The 14,940-nt window shown below is 37.4% G+C and overlaps 1 protein-coding gene across 1 annotated transcript in view; it reads right to left on the bottom strand.

Moving 5' to 3' along the window:
• The window catches only part of KNL1 (kinetochore scaffold 1), a 52,710-nt gene extending 38,046 nt beyond the window's left edge, over positions 1 to 14,664 (bottom strand). The window contains exons 1-9 of the mRNA XM_036736685.1: positions 14,661 to 14,664; positions 14,386 to 14,438; positions 9,804 to 11,232; positions 9,174 to 9,374; positions 7,650 to 7,778; positions 6,594 to 6,761; positions 5,082 to 5,924; positions 3,403 to 4,871; positions 1,588 to 1,726 (exon numbers count right to left, since the gene is read on the bottom strand). Coding sequence (XP_036592580.1) covers positions 1,588 to 1,726; positions 3,403 to 4,871; positions 5,082 to 5,924; positions 6,594 to 6,761; positions 7,650 to 7,778; positions 9,174 to 9,374; positions 9,804 to 11,232; positions 14,386 to 14,438; positions 14,661 to 14,664 — 4,435 coding nt within the window. The remainder of the gene's footprint in view (positions 1 to 1,587; positions 1,727 to 3,402; positions 4,872 to 5,081; positions 5,925 to 6,593; positions 6,762 to 7,649; positions 7,779 to 9,173; positions 9,375 to 9,803; positions 11,233 to 14,385; positions 14,439 to 14,660) is intronic.
• Between the last annotated feature and the right edge of the window lie 276 nt (positions 14,665 to 14,940).

The raw sequence follows: 14,940 nt of genomic DNA, 5'->3' as shown, positions 1-14,940 counted from the left end.
GGCATGGTCCTTAAGAAAGAAATCTAGTCTGTAAACACCAAGATATCTTGTAAGTTTCCAAAGGGAGGGAAGGAGTGAGGGAAGGACAGAGGAAATGAAGAAAGGAAAGAAGGAAGGAAAAGACACTGGCCAGTTCCAGCTGGGTCCCCAGTGTGGCAGCTTCTACTACCCACAGGGTTGTTGTTTGTCCTTCGTTCTTAACGAAAACTATGTCATCATGGGGGTGATGCCATGATATGCAAGTGAATTGGATTTAAGTGAGAAAGAACTGTGCAAAGTCATCAACCTCACTTTGTCCTCCAGAGCCATCTGGGTCCAGTGGCCAGATACACATCAGCATGACTAGAGATGGTTTCCACCATTCTGATGGCAGAAAGTGAAGAACTATGAAATCTCTTGAAGAGAGTGAAAGAGGAGAGTGTAAAAGCTGGCTTGAAGTACAATATAAAAAACAAAAACCCAAGATTATGGCAACTGGTCCCATCACTTCCAATAGAGGGAAATGTCAGGTTTTATACAGTGTCAGGTTTTATATAATTGGCCTCAAAGATCAATGCAGATGGTGACTGCAGCCATGAAACTAAAAGATACTTGCAAAAAAAAAATGCTTGCTCCTTAGAAGGAAAGCCATATATGGCAAATCAGGACAGCAGACTAAAAAGCAGAGATATCATCTTACTGACAAAGGTCCATGTAGTCAAACCTATGGTTTTTCCAATAGCAATGTATGGCTGTGAGAGCTGGAGTACAAAAAAGTTGAGCTGCACAATTGATGTGACTCTAATGTTTGGAAAGATTGAAAAAGAGGAGATGGCAGAGGATAAGATGGACAGACAGTGTCATGGAAGCAATGAACATGAGCTTGGACAGATTTTGGCAGATAGAGGACAAAAGGGCATGGTGTACTATGGTCCATGGAGTCATGAAGAGTCAGACGCAACTGAATGACAGAGCAGCAACAACAAATTCCACAGTTGGTGGAACTGTGAACTGATCTAACCATTTTGGAAAGCAATTTGGAATTATGCCCTAAGAGTTACAAAACTGTGTATACCCTTTGACCTAATGATCAGGTCTGTTTCCAAAGGTGATTAGGGAAAAAGGAAAAGAACCTGTGTATAGCAGCTTTCTTTGTGGTGGCAAAGAACTGGAAAGTGAGGGGATGCCCATCAAGCGTGGAATGGCTAAATATGTTGTGATGTATGATTGTGATGGAATATTACTATGTTCTAAGAAATGATTAGCAGGTTGTTTTAGAGAAACATACAGAGACTTGCATGAAATAATACAGTGGGAAATGAGCAGAACCAAAAGAATGCTGTATACAATAACAGCAATATTGTTTGAAGAGTAACTGTGAATGACTAAGCTATTCTGAATAATATGATCATTCAAATCATCTATGAAGAACTTATGAAGGAAAGCGCTATCCCCCTCCAGAGAAAGAACTCATATATGGAAGTATGTATTGTATGGCTCCACATATATATCTATATCAAATGTTGGCTTCTCTAAAGAGGGGCTGGAAAGAAAAAAAGGGAAATAATTTGGAACTCAAAATGTAACCAAAAAAAATAGAGATCTTACTGCTATAATTCACAAATGTCCCATCAGTCTTGATGGAATCCGAGGAGCTGGAACAACTAGATGGGGTCCTGTTGAGACTTTTTATCAATGAACTACAAGGATTTTTATCCACATACTCTTCTGAATGGTGATCAAATGCCTGAAATCATTAATTAAAAAAAAAACTATCAGGAAGCAAGTATAAGGTATACTTTCTTTCATAAAAAGGGTTTTTTTTTGATCTTTTGTTTTTACATTGCCTAGATTTTTCACATATTCCTCTCCCTCCCCTTCTCCCAGAGAGTTATCCCATAAGATGCATTTTTGATCAAGATGTTCTTGCTGGGTACAAGAAGGATGATCACTTGCTATAAACCCATTTGCTGTTTCTGGGATACCCTAATAACAAATTAGAAAACATGTCATTAACTTGGGTCTTTCATTTTGAATTTAAAAATAATTTTACTAAAGCCCACAGAAAGACTTCGTTATTACATTTCACATATATAAACTCTCTCTTTAATAGTTATTTTTACACTAGTCCAGGGTCTAGTTCACTCCTAACATTAATCTTGGCCATCTGGCTAGTCTTTCACTAGGGTTAATAGAAAGGGCTTATTTCCAAGCTTAACCAACATCATAAATGGCTAAAGTGCTTCTGGCTAGAGGGCAAACAAATCACAAGATCCCAAAGTCAGTATTTTTGATTTTGTAATTTCTGACTTCTCCACAAGTACATATTTTAGGGAAATATTCCTTATCAGTTTTTAAATTAATTCAACATTTATGAAGCACCTACTAGGTGCTGGGGGAAGATACCAAGGTTGCAGAAGACATAGACTGCCCTTCATGGATCTTTTGGTCTGAAGGCAAGAGTGGGGGTGGTAGGGGGAGGCAGGATAGTGGTGATAATGACACATACACAAATAACTATAATACAGAATAATACCTAAAGGAATACAAGCTGCAAAGTGCTACCTGATATCTAGTTATAGAAGTTTAGCAACATTCAACCACTTCATTTATAGGTAGGGAAATGAGGCACAGGAATGTTAAGACATTTGTCCAAAGGCACACATCTAGATGGTGGCCATGTAGCATACATGGACTGCTTCTTAGGAGTCACATGGCCTTAAAACTTCAACTGACCTAATCCTTTTTTAGAACCCCATCTTTCTTGTGAAACCATAACTTCTAGCTTTTTTTTCCTGTCCACTCTTCTGTTTCATTGGTACGTAACTCCCAATAAGGAAAATTCTCCTCATGTAGGTTAGAAACTGTTCTGCAACTTATAGTTTTTAAGAGTTGCCTTGGGGTATTGAGAAATTAAGTGACTTTCCCAGGGTCACATAGACAGTATGAATCAGAGGCCTTACTTGAACCTAGGTCTTTCTGACTCTAGGGCTAGCTCTTCATAGACTATGCTACACTGCATCTGGTAACTTATGACTTACTTTTTTTTTATTAATAAACCTCAAAACCGTTATAAAAACACTTATAATCTTTTATGAACTCCTGAAGCTTTCTGTTCTCTACCTAAAAAACTATAGTTTGGAGGAAAATGTATTCTGATTAAGTCATTTAAAACTAACTTAAAATTTAGAATGCAACAATTTCTTGCAGTTTATTTTTAAGCCATTACTCATTTCTTTCTTCTGCACCCATTTGTTATCATAGAACTATCTTCTTTATCCTGTTCGACTGGGGCACTTTTGACACAGAAGTATTTCTCCAGCACTGTTAACTGGAATAGAGCAAAAAGATCAATTTCCTTTCATCAAAGATTAAAATGCAAGTTGAGCATACTTTTTAGTTACTACACAGAAGTCAACTCACCTGGAGAGCCTGGGCTGAATTACTAAGACTGGTCTCATCTTTTCGGACTTTCTTCTCACTGGGAATACTGTCATCTTCTCCTTGGACTAGGAGTCTTTTCTGACTATTGAAGATTTCTTTCACTGTACTTTCAAGTGGTTGGATCTCTTGTTGGTAAGTCTCAACCAAAGCCTTTCCCTTGGTTTCGATGCTGATGGATTCAGAAGAATTACTCTCTTCTGGATCTAGAGGAAGGTGCTCCTCATTTATATACTGAGAGGGGCTCAAATGTGGCTCTGTTAAAGCAGACATCAAATCTGAATTTTTCTTATTGACTGGTTGAGCTTCTAAAGTGTTTAAGTCAGTTAAATCTACTGAGTTATGCTCCAAGGCATCCATGCCAGTGACACTGCAATTTCTTTTGTTTGGCAGTCTGGGTAAGAAGATTCCCAAAGAGTACCTTTTTGCCTTAATTTTATCCTTTACAACAGTCTTTAAGGGTACAGAATAAGATGCATCTCCAGTATAAGAATATGCTTGTCCCTCATCTTTGATGTCCTCTGCATTATTGGTTCCTATTTTTGTGTTTTGTGTTTGTTTTGTGGTTTGAGATTCATCCACACTGCCTTCAACTTGTTTTCCCAATTTGGGCAACTGTTCTGTAAGGTTAGCTATATGACTAATCTGAGATTGTGAAAAATTTTCAGATCTCTTGATTGTATTCAGATTTGGTTCAATATTAGCCATACTAATAGCTTCAGATGAACTCACAGGATCTGACAGTGTGGAATGAGTGGCATGGAGCTGATGTATTTCTGTAGCTGAGTCTGAGTTAACTTGGATTTTCACAGTTGCTTCCCATTCAGATATTTTTACATTTTGCTTTGGTTCCTTTCCTGAGGGTGTAGTAAGTCCTCTATCATCATGCAACATTTTGGACAGGTTTTCATAGTTAAGTGTGCAAAGGTTTCCTGTGGCAACTTCCAAATTTCCATTTTTTGCCTCAGATTGCATTAGTTTATCTTCATTTACAATATATTGTTCCTTTTCTGGTAAGGCAATTGACTGGGTTAGTAACTGAGGTTGAGAGTCAACAAATACAGCATCCCTGAGGAGCTCACTTCTTTGTCTTTGTTCTCCTTCATCAGTGAAAGCTTTCACTTGATGCTTTGGAAACTTAAATGGAATTGTTTTAGATTTAGATTTAGTTATCTTTCCCAATAAAATTGTACTATCAAAAGCACATACTTCTTTTTTGACCATTTCTAATACATGATCCTGATCAACAAGTTTCTCCAAAGTTTTTTCATTAATAACAGTACTTTGAGATCTGTTCATTTCCATTACACCCTGATCACCAGTAAACTTAATAGTTTTATCTACAGGGATGAAAGGTAATGCAGACTGCTGCTGTTCATCCTGAAGAAAATTTCCATTTTCTATTGCATCTCTTTGTTTTTTAGTGACCGTTCCATCATCAACATCTTTACCTGAAAGGAAAATAGTCTCATTATTAGGAACAAATGTTACCTGTGTTCCAACTAGACTATTCCTTGTAAAGCTATCAATTTTTGCCTTATTTGGAAACATGTTTTGTGTGTTCTCCATAGTTTGGTAATCAATGACAACAGTGTGAGACTTAGTAATTTCTAGCTTATTCTGATCATCTGCAAATATCACTGTTTTATTCATTTTCCTACTGGTTCCTACATCTTGTAAATCAGCTTCACAGTCCATTGCAAAATTGTGGCTTTTAGTGATGTCAGTGAGCTCCATGTCATCCTGTTCACCTCTATACAAAACAGTTTTGGAAGCTGTAGCTAAAGGTAAGACACAACTGCCCTGTTCACCTTTTAGGATATCTTTGTGATTTATTTCTTTTGTAAGAACACTGGTAATTTCCATATTATTCTCATCACCTGCTGGAAACACAACGGTTTTGTTACTGCAGAGTTCATTCATGCTTTTACTTCCCCCACGTTTGTCTAACAGCTGTGCATTCTCTAGTTTGGGTCTCTCTACAGTTTTATCAATTATACTACAAGTTGGCTTAGTTAATTCCATGTCATTATTGGATGTAAACATTATAGTCTTATCCACAGGAATACTCTTGTGGTCATCTCCTTGTGGTATTATCTGGCTGTTTATTACTGTTGTGTGGCTTTTAGTGAGATCCAAATCATTCCCACCTTCCTCTGAAAAGAAAACAGTCTGATCATTAGGAGCAAGCACCATCTTTGGTTGACCTAGGCTTTTCCTTTTAGAGTCTTTAAGATGAGGCCTACTCTGCATCTTTTCCATAGTTTGGTAATCAATGAAAACAGTGTGAGACTTAGTAATTTCTAGGTCATCCTGATTATCTGAAAACACCACTGTTTTATCCATCATCCGATTGGTTCCTACATCTTGTAAATCAGCTTCACAGTCCATTGCAAAAATGTGGCTTTTAGTGATGTCAGTGAGCTCCATGTCGTCCTGTTCACCTCTATACAAAACAGTTTTGGAAGCTGTAGCTAAAGATACCACACAACCGTCCTGTTCACCTTTTAGGACATCTTTGTGGTTTATTTCCATATTATTCTCATCACCTGCTGGAAACACAACAGTTTTGTTACTGTAGAGTTCATTCATGCTTTTACTTCCCCCACGTTTGTCTAACAGCTGTGCATTCTCCAGTCTGGGTCTCTCTACATCTTTATCAATCATACTAGAGGTTGGATTAGTTAATTCCACGTCATTATTGGATGTAAACATTATTATCTTATTCACAGGAATACTCTTGTGGCCATCTCCTTGTGGTATTATCTGGCTGTTTATTACTGTTGTGTGGCTTTTAGTGAGATCCAAATCATTCCCACCTTCCTCTGAAAAGAAAACAGTCTGATCATTAGGAGCAAGCACCATCTTTGGTTGACCTAGGCTTTTCCTTTTAGAGTCCTTAAGATGAGGCCTACTTTGCACCTTTTCCATAGTTTGGTAATCAATGACAACAGTGTGAGACTTAGTAATTTCTAGGTCATCCTGATTATCTGAAAACACCACTGTTTTATCCATCATCCGACTGGTTCCTACATCTTGTAAATCAGCTTCACAGTCCATTGCAAAAATGTGGCTTTTTGTGATGTCAGTGAGCTCCATGTCGTCCTGTTCACCTCTATACAAAACAGTTTTGGAAGCTGTAGCTAAAGGTACCACACAACTGTCCTGTTCACCTTTTAGAACATCTTTGTGGTTTATTTCCTTTGTAAGAACACTGGTAATTTCCATATTATTCTTATCACCTGCTGGAAATGCAACAGTTTTGTTACTGTAGAGTTCATTCATGCTTTTACTTCCCCCACGTTTGTCTAACAGCTGTGCATTCTCCAGTCTGGGTCTCTCTACAGTTTTATCAATCATACTAGAGGTTGGATTAATTAATTCCATGTCATTATTGGATGTAAACATTATAGTCTTATCCACAGGAATACTCTTGTGGCCATCTCCTTGTGGTATTATCTGGCTGTTTATTACTGTTGTGTGGCTTTTAGTGAGATCCAAATCATTCCCACCTTCCTCTGTAAAGAAAACAGTCTGATCATTAGGAGCAAATACCATCTTTGGTTGACCTAGGCTTTTCCTTCTAGAGTCCTTAAGATGAGAACTACTTTGCATCTTTTCCATAGTTTGGTAATCAATGAAAACAGTGTGAGACTTAGTAATTTCTAGCTCATCTTGATCATTTGGAAAGACCACCGTTTTATCTGTGGCCCTGCTTGTTCCTTCTTCTAAATCTGCTTTGTCTCCTGCAGTTGTATGGATTTTATTGATCTGCAAACTATCCCCCATAATTTCAGGCATCTCTTTCTTATTCAAACATGAGACAGTTAAGCTTGGTGATTTCTCATATCTCATGGAAGCCTCATTGTATTTCTGCTTTTGCTGGTCATCTGTAGGTATCTTTGAGTTGCCAGTTTGAATAATTACTTCATGGTTTTCAGTCAAGTCCATATTACCTTGCTCAGGGGCAAAAATAATAGTCTTTTCTGAAGGATAAGGCAAGAGTGAATTGGTCGAAACTAATTTCATGGCTAGCAATGATTGATGAGCATAGTCTGGGCTCACATCTGTATTAGCTACTGTGAGATTCTCAGGTTGGGATAATGAATTCTGGCAGTTACCAAATGGTTTTCCAGGCCGTGGATCACCTTTGTCTTGCAAAAAGGAATTAAATGCCTCTTTCGGCAGAAATGGAGTTTGTTGAAGAACAATTTGAGAAGCAGGTCTACTGCTGGGAGACAGAGGTTTTTTGGTTTTCACAGGGGCCAGCATATTCGCTGAGGTCAGAGGTAACTGAGTTCCTAAGTCACTGCTATCAATCTTGACGGTACAACACTTGGTCAAATCCATATCTTCACCTGAGAAGACAACAGACTTGTTACCAGACAACGAAACACTTAAAGGATTTGCAAGACCCTGCTGTAATTTTCCTGTAGTTACATAAGAAACTGAACTGCAGCTTTTGTTCTGTTTTATATCTTCTGAAACAGCCTTCTGATCTTGAAATAATAGCTCATTTTCAAGATTTGGTGGAGAAGGGCCCTGTACATTAGTTGGGCATAATTCAATAATCTGATCATGTATGGCAACTGTGTTACTCTTAGTAATGTCCATGTCAACCTCTTCTGAATAAACAGTTTTATCCATGAGACTGGAGATGGCATTCCCTGGATTTGGACACATTTGAGTTAAGTTACTGACACATGCATTTTTATCATCTCTTTTGGGTGTAAGACTTTTGGTCATTTCCATGGCATCATCATTACTAGAAAAGAAAACTGTTTTATCACCTTGAAATACTGGGCCAGGACATGTAGATTCTGGGGCTAAGGCCAATGTCACAGAGCTTTGGTTAGAAGCCTGCGATGTTGGGGGAATATTTGTCATCCCGTTGTGGCTTCTGGTAATGTCTATTTTATCCTCAAGATTTCCTGAAGAGTCTTGACATGGAACATTCTGTTGGTTTCTACAGGTTCTCTTTGACCCTGGATTTTTAGTAGTACAATCACCTTTTGTAACATCTACTGTGACACTCTGAATATGATTCTCTATCCCAGATGCATTATTTGTAGGAAGCAAAATCTGTGCAGTGTGGTTAACTGTCAAGTCCATAAAGTCATTACCATACACTGTAAAATCACATCCTTCAGCTGGCCTCAAGAGAGTCTCTCTGGCTATAGGGTCCATGGACTGAATATTGTCTGTATGGCACTGGGTGATATCCTTTCTATCATCTTGATCTCTAAAGACTCTAGTGACACCATGGCCGTTCTCTTCTGCATTAGGAAATATATGCTTTTTTGGCAGAGAAAAGGCATCATTGTTTGGTCCTTGGGAAGGGATGTGGGCTATAAAGACATTTTCTTTATCAGGTCCTTCAGTACAAGAACTGATAGATTTTTCTAACTTCAATCTTTTTATGAAGTCATTGAAATTTACTTTATTTTCTGAAGAGGTGATTGTTTTGGAATGGAAAGAACATTTATCAGCTATTCTTTCAGGATCAGTAGACAAATTAAATTCTTTGTTCATGGTTAGATCTTCAGTGTGGGAATTTAAGCTGGCCAGAAAGGATTTGGTGTCTATTTTGGAGGCCTTTTCCATTTGTATGACTGCAGCCTTATTTCTAACAAAATCCATAACTGATAAATTAGCAAGTAAATTGGTATTATTTTGCAACTCAGACTGTGGTTTAGAGATAATGTTCTGTGGAACTATGTCTCCAGACTCCTGTATTGAAGGAGAGGGGATACATCCAGTAACAGCAGTGTGACTTCTTGTTAAGTCCATATTTTGTTGTTGTTCTGTAAACATAAGAGTCTTGTCATGACAAAAGGCAAGTGAAGTATCAGCTACATGTTTTTTCAGTGATTCAGAGAGTCTAGAATTCTGTCCAAGCGTAGATTCCAGTGTAAAGGTGTTAATGTCAGTACTGTGCCTTTTCATGTCATCTTCTGATGAAAAAGTTATTGGTTTTACTTTGGATAACCAAGACTGCTTGTGAAAATGTGCATTTCCAGAGTTTCCCAATGCTACTATTCTGTCAAGTTTCTCACTACAGACATCTATGGTATGGCTTTTTGTCATATCTATTTTATAAATACTTGAATGATGAATATCTTTATCATGATACGATGAAAGTTCCAAGATTTTTTTATGTTTGATACAGGTCTCTGTTTGGGTATTTTTAGGTCCTAATTTTTGTTGTCTGACTACTGCACTGTTGTGAAGATTAATAGGCACTGTATGACTCTGGGTTATTTCCATTTCTTCCCACATCTCTAAACCAGATGAATGTCTATTGCTGGGAGACAGAGGTTTTTTGGTTTTCACAGGGGCCAGCATATTCGCTGAGGTCAGAGGTAACTGAGTTCCTAAGTCACTGCTATCAATCTTGACGGTACAACACTTGGTCAAATCCATATCTTCACCTGAGAAGACAACAGACTTGTTACCAGACAACGAAACACTTAAAGGATTTGCAAGACCCTGTTGTAATTTTCCTGTAGTTACATAAGAAACTGAACTGCAGCTTTTGTTCTGTTTTATATCTTCTGAAACAGCCTTCTGATCTTGAAATAATAGCTCATTTTCAAGATTTGGTGGAGAAGGGCCCTGTACATTAGTTGGGCATAATTCAATAATCTGATCATGTATGGCAACTGTGTTACTCTTAGTAATGTCCATGTCAACCTCTTCTGAATAAACAGTTTTATCCATGAGACTGGAGATGGCATTCCCTGGATTTGGACACATTTGAGTTAAGTTACTGACACATGCATTTTTATCATCTCTTTTGGGTGTAAGACTTTTGGTCATTTCCATGGCATCATCATTACTAGAAAAGAAAACTGTTTTATCACCTTGAAATACTGGGCCAGGACATGTAGATTCTGGGGCTAAGGCCAATGTCACAGAGCTTTGGTTAGAAGCCTGCGATGTTGGGGGAATATTTGTCATCCCGTTGTGGCTTCTGGTAATGTCTATTTTATCCTCAAGATTTCCTGAAGAGTCTTGACATGGAACATTCTGTTGGTTTCTACAGGTTCTCTTTGACCCTGGATTTTTAGTAGTACAATCACCTTTTGTAACATCTACTGTGACACTCTGAATATGATTCTCTATCCCAGATGCATTATTTGTAGGAAGCAAAATCTGTGCAGTGTGGTTAACTGTCAAGTCCATAAAGTCATTACCATACACTGTAAAATCACATCCTTCAGCTGGCCTCAAGAGAGTCTCTCTGGCTATAGGGTCCATGGACTGAATATTGTCTGTATGGCACTGGGTGATATCCTTTCTATCATCTTGATCTCTAAAGACACTAGTGACACCATGGCCGTTCTCTTCTGCATTAGGAAATATATGCTTTTTTGGCAGAGAAAAGGCATCATTGTTTGGTCCTTGGGAAGGGATGTGGGCTATAAAGACATTTTCTTTATCAGGTCCTTCAGTACAAGAACTGATAGATTTTTCTAACTTCAATCTTTTTATGAAGTCATTGAAATTTACTTTATTTTCTGAAGAGGTGCTTGTTTTGGACTGGAAAGAACATTTATCAGCTATTCTTTCAGGATCAGTAGACAAATTAAATTCTTTGTTCATGGTTAGATCTTCAGTGTGGGACTTTAAGTTGGCCAGAAAGGATTTGGTGTCTATTTTGGAGGGCTTTCCCATTTCAGGGCAACTTAAGAAGCCTTTCGTAATCATCACAGTGTTACTAGCTGTCAAGTCCATTTGATTTTCATCTGAGAAGATGACTGTTTGATCATTTCCGTATTTTTTTTCATGAACAGGCTCCATATCTGAGCCCTGTAATAAAAGCAAAAAACAAATTAGTGTTTGGTTATATGTACCAAAGGCTTTACATCTTTCCTACCTATAGTACCAAGGTGATGTTTTAATGCAGGGCTGTCCAACCTTAGGTTTTTATTGAAACAATAGACTATATATTTTGATTTGCCATTTTAGTAAGAGCTCTGAGGTAGCCCAGCTTTATTTACTAAAGCATTTATGCAAATTTTTATACTTGCAGGCAGGCCACATAAATCACACTGCCGGCCTGCATGTAGCCAGCTGCATTTTGGACAGCCTTGTTTTAATGTATAAGCCTCAAGGAACAGAGGAAGGAAAAAAAATTTAAGTGCTTACTATGTGCCAGGTACTATGCTAAGTGCTAGTAATACATATACAAGCAAAGTCCCTGCTGTTAATGAACTTGCATTCTAATAAAACTGAGAAGTGAATTGTCACAAATAAAATGATGATTCATAACACGTGGGATATGCTATAAATAAATAGCATCTCCAACAATGATAAGAATTAGATAACAATTGTCTTATTTTACTAAAGGATTCTCTCTATGAAATCCAAATTGTCCTATTGTCAATAATGTTTATCCCATTTATTAACAAGAATGTCAAAATGTTTTCAAGTGTCATTTGGAATAAGTAGTCTGATACGGTATTGCACACAATAAAGTGAACATCAGTTGATACTGAACCCCATCTACAGACCCACAGAAACCAATCCAAATTATACTCCATTTTGGGGACATGTCCAGGCAGACCAATTTTCATTCTCCTCTAAGCTATGCTTCTGACTTTCTGGACTTGAACATTATGCCTCACCTGTAGTCTCACCCTATAACCTTCCTCTGTACCTGGGGCCTCCTCACCTTGGAACATCCATCCCCCATGTTGGCTTCTTCCTTTCTTCTCTGAAATTAGTTATTTGTATAGTGCTTAGCACAATGCTCGCAAAAAAAGGCATTTAATAAATGCTTGTTTCTTAGTTCCCTCCCATTGTTGAGTTCCCTCTAATCCCTCCATTTTTGAGGAGGGGCCCAGGCTGGCCAACCTTTATTTCTCTTCTGGTTCTGTTTCTGATCTCTGATACCATGGGCTCCTCTTCCTTCTTACCCTCTTTCCTTCCTTTCACTTTCCTTTTGTATATTGTCTTCAACCCATTGGACTGTCTTCTTTTTTTTTGGCTTGTATTTGTATCCCTAGCACTTAGTAGACAGTCTGGCGTGTAGTAAGTGCTTAATAAATGCTTTTTGCCTTGCTGAGCTTTAGAGTTCTAAGTGTGGGAAAAGGATCCAATCTGAGCAGTACTAAGTCATTCTATCCTTCATTTAAACACACATTCCTGGGGCTGGAGCCAAACCAAAGTAGATTATGGGGTTGCAAGAGAATGCAAACAACTGTTCACTTCTCTTACTCCACTTCATATTATTGATAGTTAAATAGTCAATGGAAAACACAAAACCTTCAGAGAAAGTCACAAGTACAATCCATCTACTTAGTTTTATAAAATTATTTTCAAAAGAAAGGTGAAAAATATACGAACGTTACTGCTTCAAAATTATATCAAGTATGAAAATTACTAATACAATAACTTTATATAAAAAGTACTCTATTATTGAAGTCATGAGATAGAGTATTTTATAGATACCTGGGCAACAGCCAGGCAGAAGTGGGAGAAGTGGAAAGAAAAAGCAACATATAAACATGTTATCATGACTTACAGCCATTTTGCCATAGCACCAAATTCACATATAGCATAGAGAGGTTCCTACTCTCTAGAGCAGAGGTGTCAAACTGCCAGTTAGGCCAGAACCAGATTAAAATGCATTAGAAAATGTTTAACAAAATAAATGAAAAGACAATATAACATAGATAAGGCTAATTTGTAATTTTCTAATTCAATATGTAGCCTGCAGGAATCTGTTTCTATTAGAATTGAATACCACTGCTCTAGAGGGTAGGAACAAAATTTTGCTTAACTTTCTTTATTCAACATAAAACAATGCTCTAAGCCTGCAAACAACATAATAAATCCTATGTAAATGCAGATTATACCAAAGCAATTCACCAATGTGGTTTTCTGCTTTTTGAGCCTTTGGAAATAACTCCCAAAATGCTCTTCCAAAACAATTCAAAATCAAATTTCTGAACTGAAAGCACCAAAAAGTGACATGATCTGGGGGAAGAAAAATTGGGAAAATGGGAAGAACTCATCCTGTCTATGATACTAAATCTCACAATTTCTATATATTATATAAATTTTAGATTTATATTTTCACAAGAATTATGCCTTACTTCCTCACTTGCCTTTAGAGGGTAGGAATAATTTTTGCTTCACTTTTTTCAATATAAAACAATTCTCTAGGATTGCAATGACCTTAATGTTGTATGATGATACTTTACTAATTCACCTTAAAAAATTTTTTAAAAAACCGCACAAACTGATTTCAGTTAAATATGAAAGACATTGTGTTAGTGAAGAACTAGTAGATCTGATTTACATCAAGAATAGTCATCATTGTAGGCAATATATTTTATTATCTTCCCCCCCAAAGACTTGGCACTGATATAGGCACTATAAAAAACATGTGTGTCTACATGGAGAAGACCGTTTAAGAAAGACCTCAGTAAAATGCATATTTATAGTTGGAAAGGATATAGTATAAATTAACTCTCAGCAAAAATGACAGCAATCATTCAAAAACATGAGACTATAATTCAATGCAATCTAACTTTGTAGGAGTATATTTGGTAAGAATTAAAATGTTCTTACTCCAAAGTTGTGTGGAGGGTCCATTCTTTTATTTTTAAGCAATAGATGGGCTATATTGTAAATGCTAAAGGGTTGGGCCTGTGTATCTTGATAATCTACTCAGAAGAAAAATTACTTTACTGCATTTTCCTAAGAAGAAAATAAAAAATGGACCAATGATTTACCACAACATAACGCACTGTATTATTATGGATCATTGGCACTATTATTTTATGGGGCTTCTTTTTAATATCTAGAATACTTAGCAATGGTTTTATTCTTGGGGGAAAGGCTTCAATACATTCACCCTCCTGCCACCTAAAGTTCTAAAAGTAATAGATTTACAGTTAAAAGTTTCCTATTTGAGCAAATCTCAAATATGAAAATATCTTCACACATTCATACCTCTGGCTGCTGCAACTGGACCTGAATAGGAGCATGAAGCAGTGTTTCCATTCCTACAGAGAAAAATAAAAAGGCATGCTAGTCATTGGTTCCCATATTCTAAGAATTCAATTTAATAAACATGCTATGCTATAGATACAGACAGGGCATGCTTTAAAGTGCTTACATATTATTGGGCGAATATGTACACAGATAAGGAAAGTACAAGTAAGGAGGGAGAAAGCATTAACAAATGGGGGATCAGGGAAAGATTCACACAGGAGGTGGCACCTCACCCATGCCTCACTTTACAAATGGAAAAACTGAGGTTCATGGACAAGAAACTTCTCGTCCAAAATCATACAGCTAGTAAATGTCCAGGAGGGACTCAACCAGGTCCTGCGACACCAAATCCCGGCACTTTCCCCTTACCATTCTGCCTTTTTCTTTTTCCTATTTTCTATTATGGTAGGAAAGAAGGAGTTAGGGGATGGGGTCAGGGAGCAGAGTGGTCCTTAAACCTGTAATCCCATGCCTACTGTCTGATTGTCCTTCCCTCTGATCTCTCATGCCTCC

This window comes from Trichosurus vulpecula, chromosome 8 (genome assembly GCF_011100635.1).
Source record: "Trichosurus vulpecula isolate mTriVul1 chromosome 8, mTriVul1.pri, whole genome shotgun sequence".
NCBI lineage: Eukaryota > Metazoa > Chordata > Mammalia > Diprotodontia > Phalangeridae > Trichosurus > Trichosurus vulpecula.
Note: the sequence above shows the minus strand (reverse complement) of the source record. Positions and strands in the feature narration are given on the sequence as shown.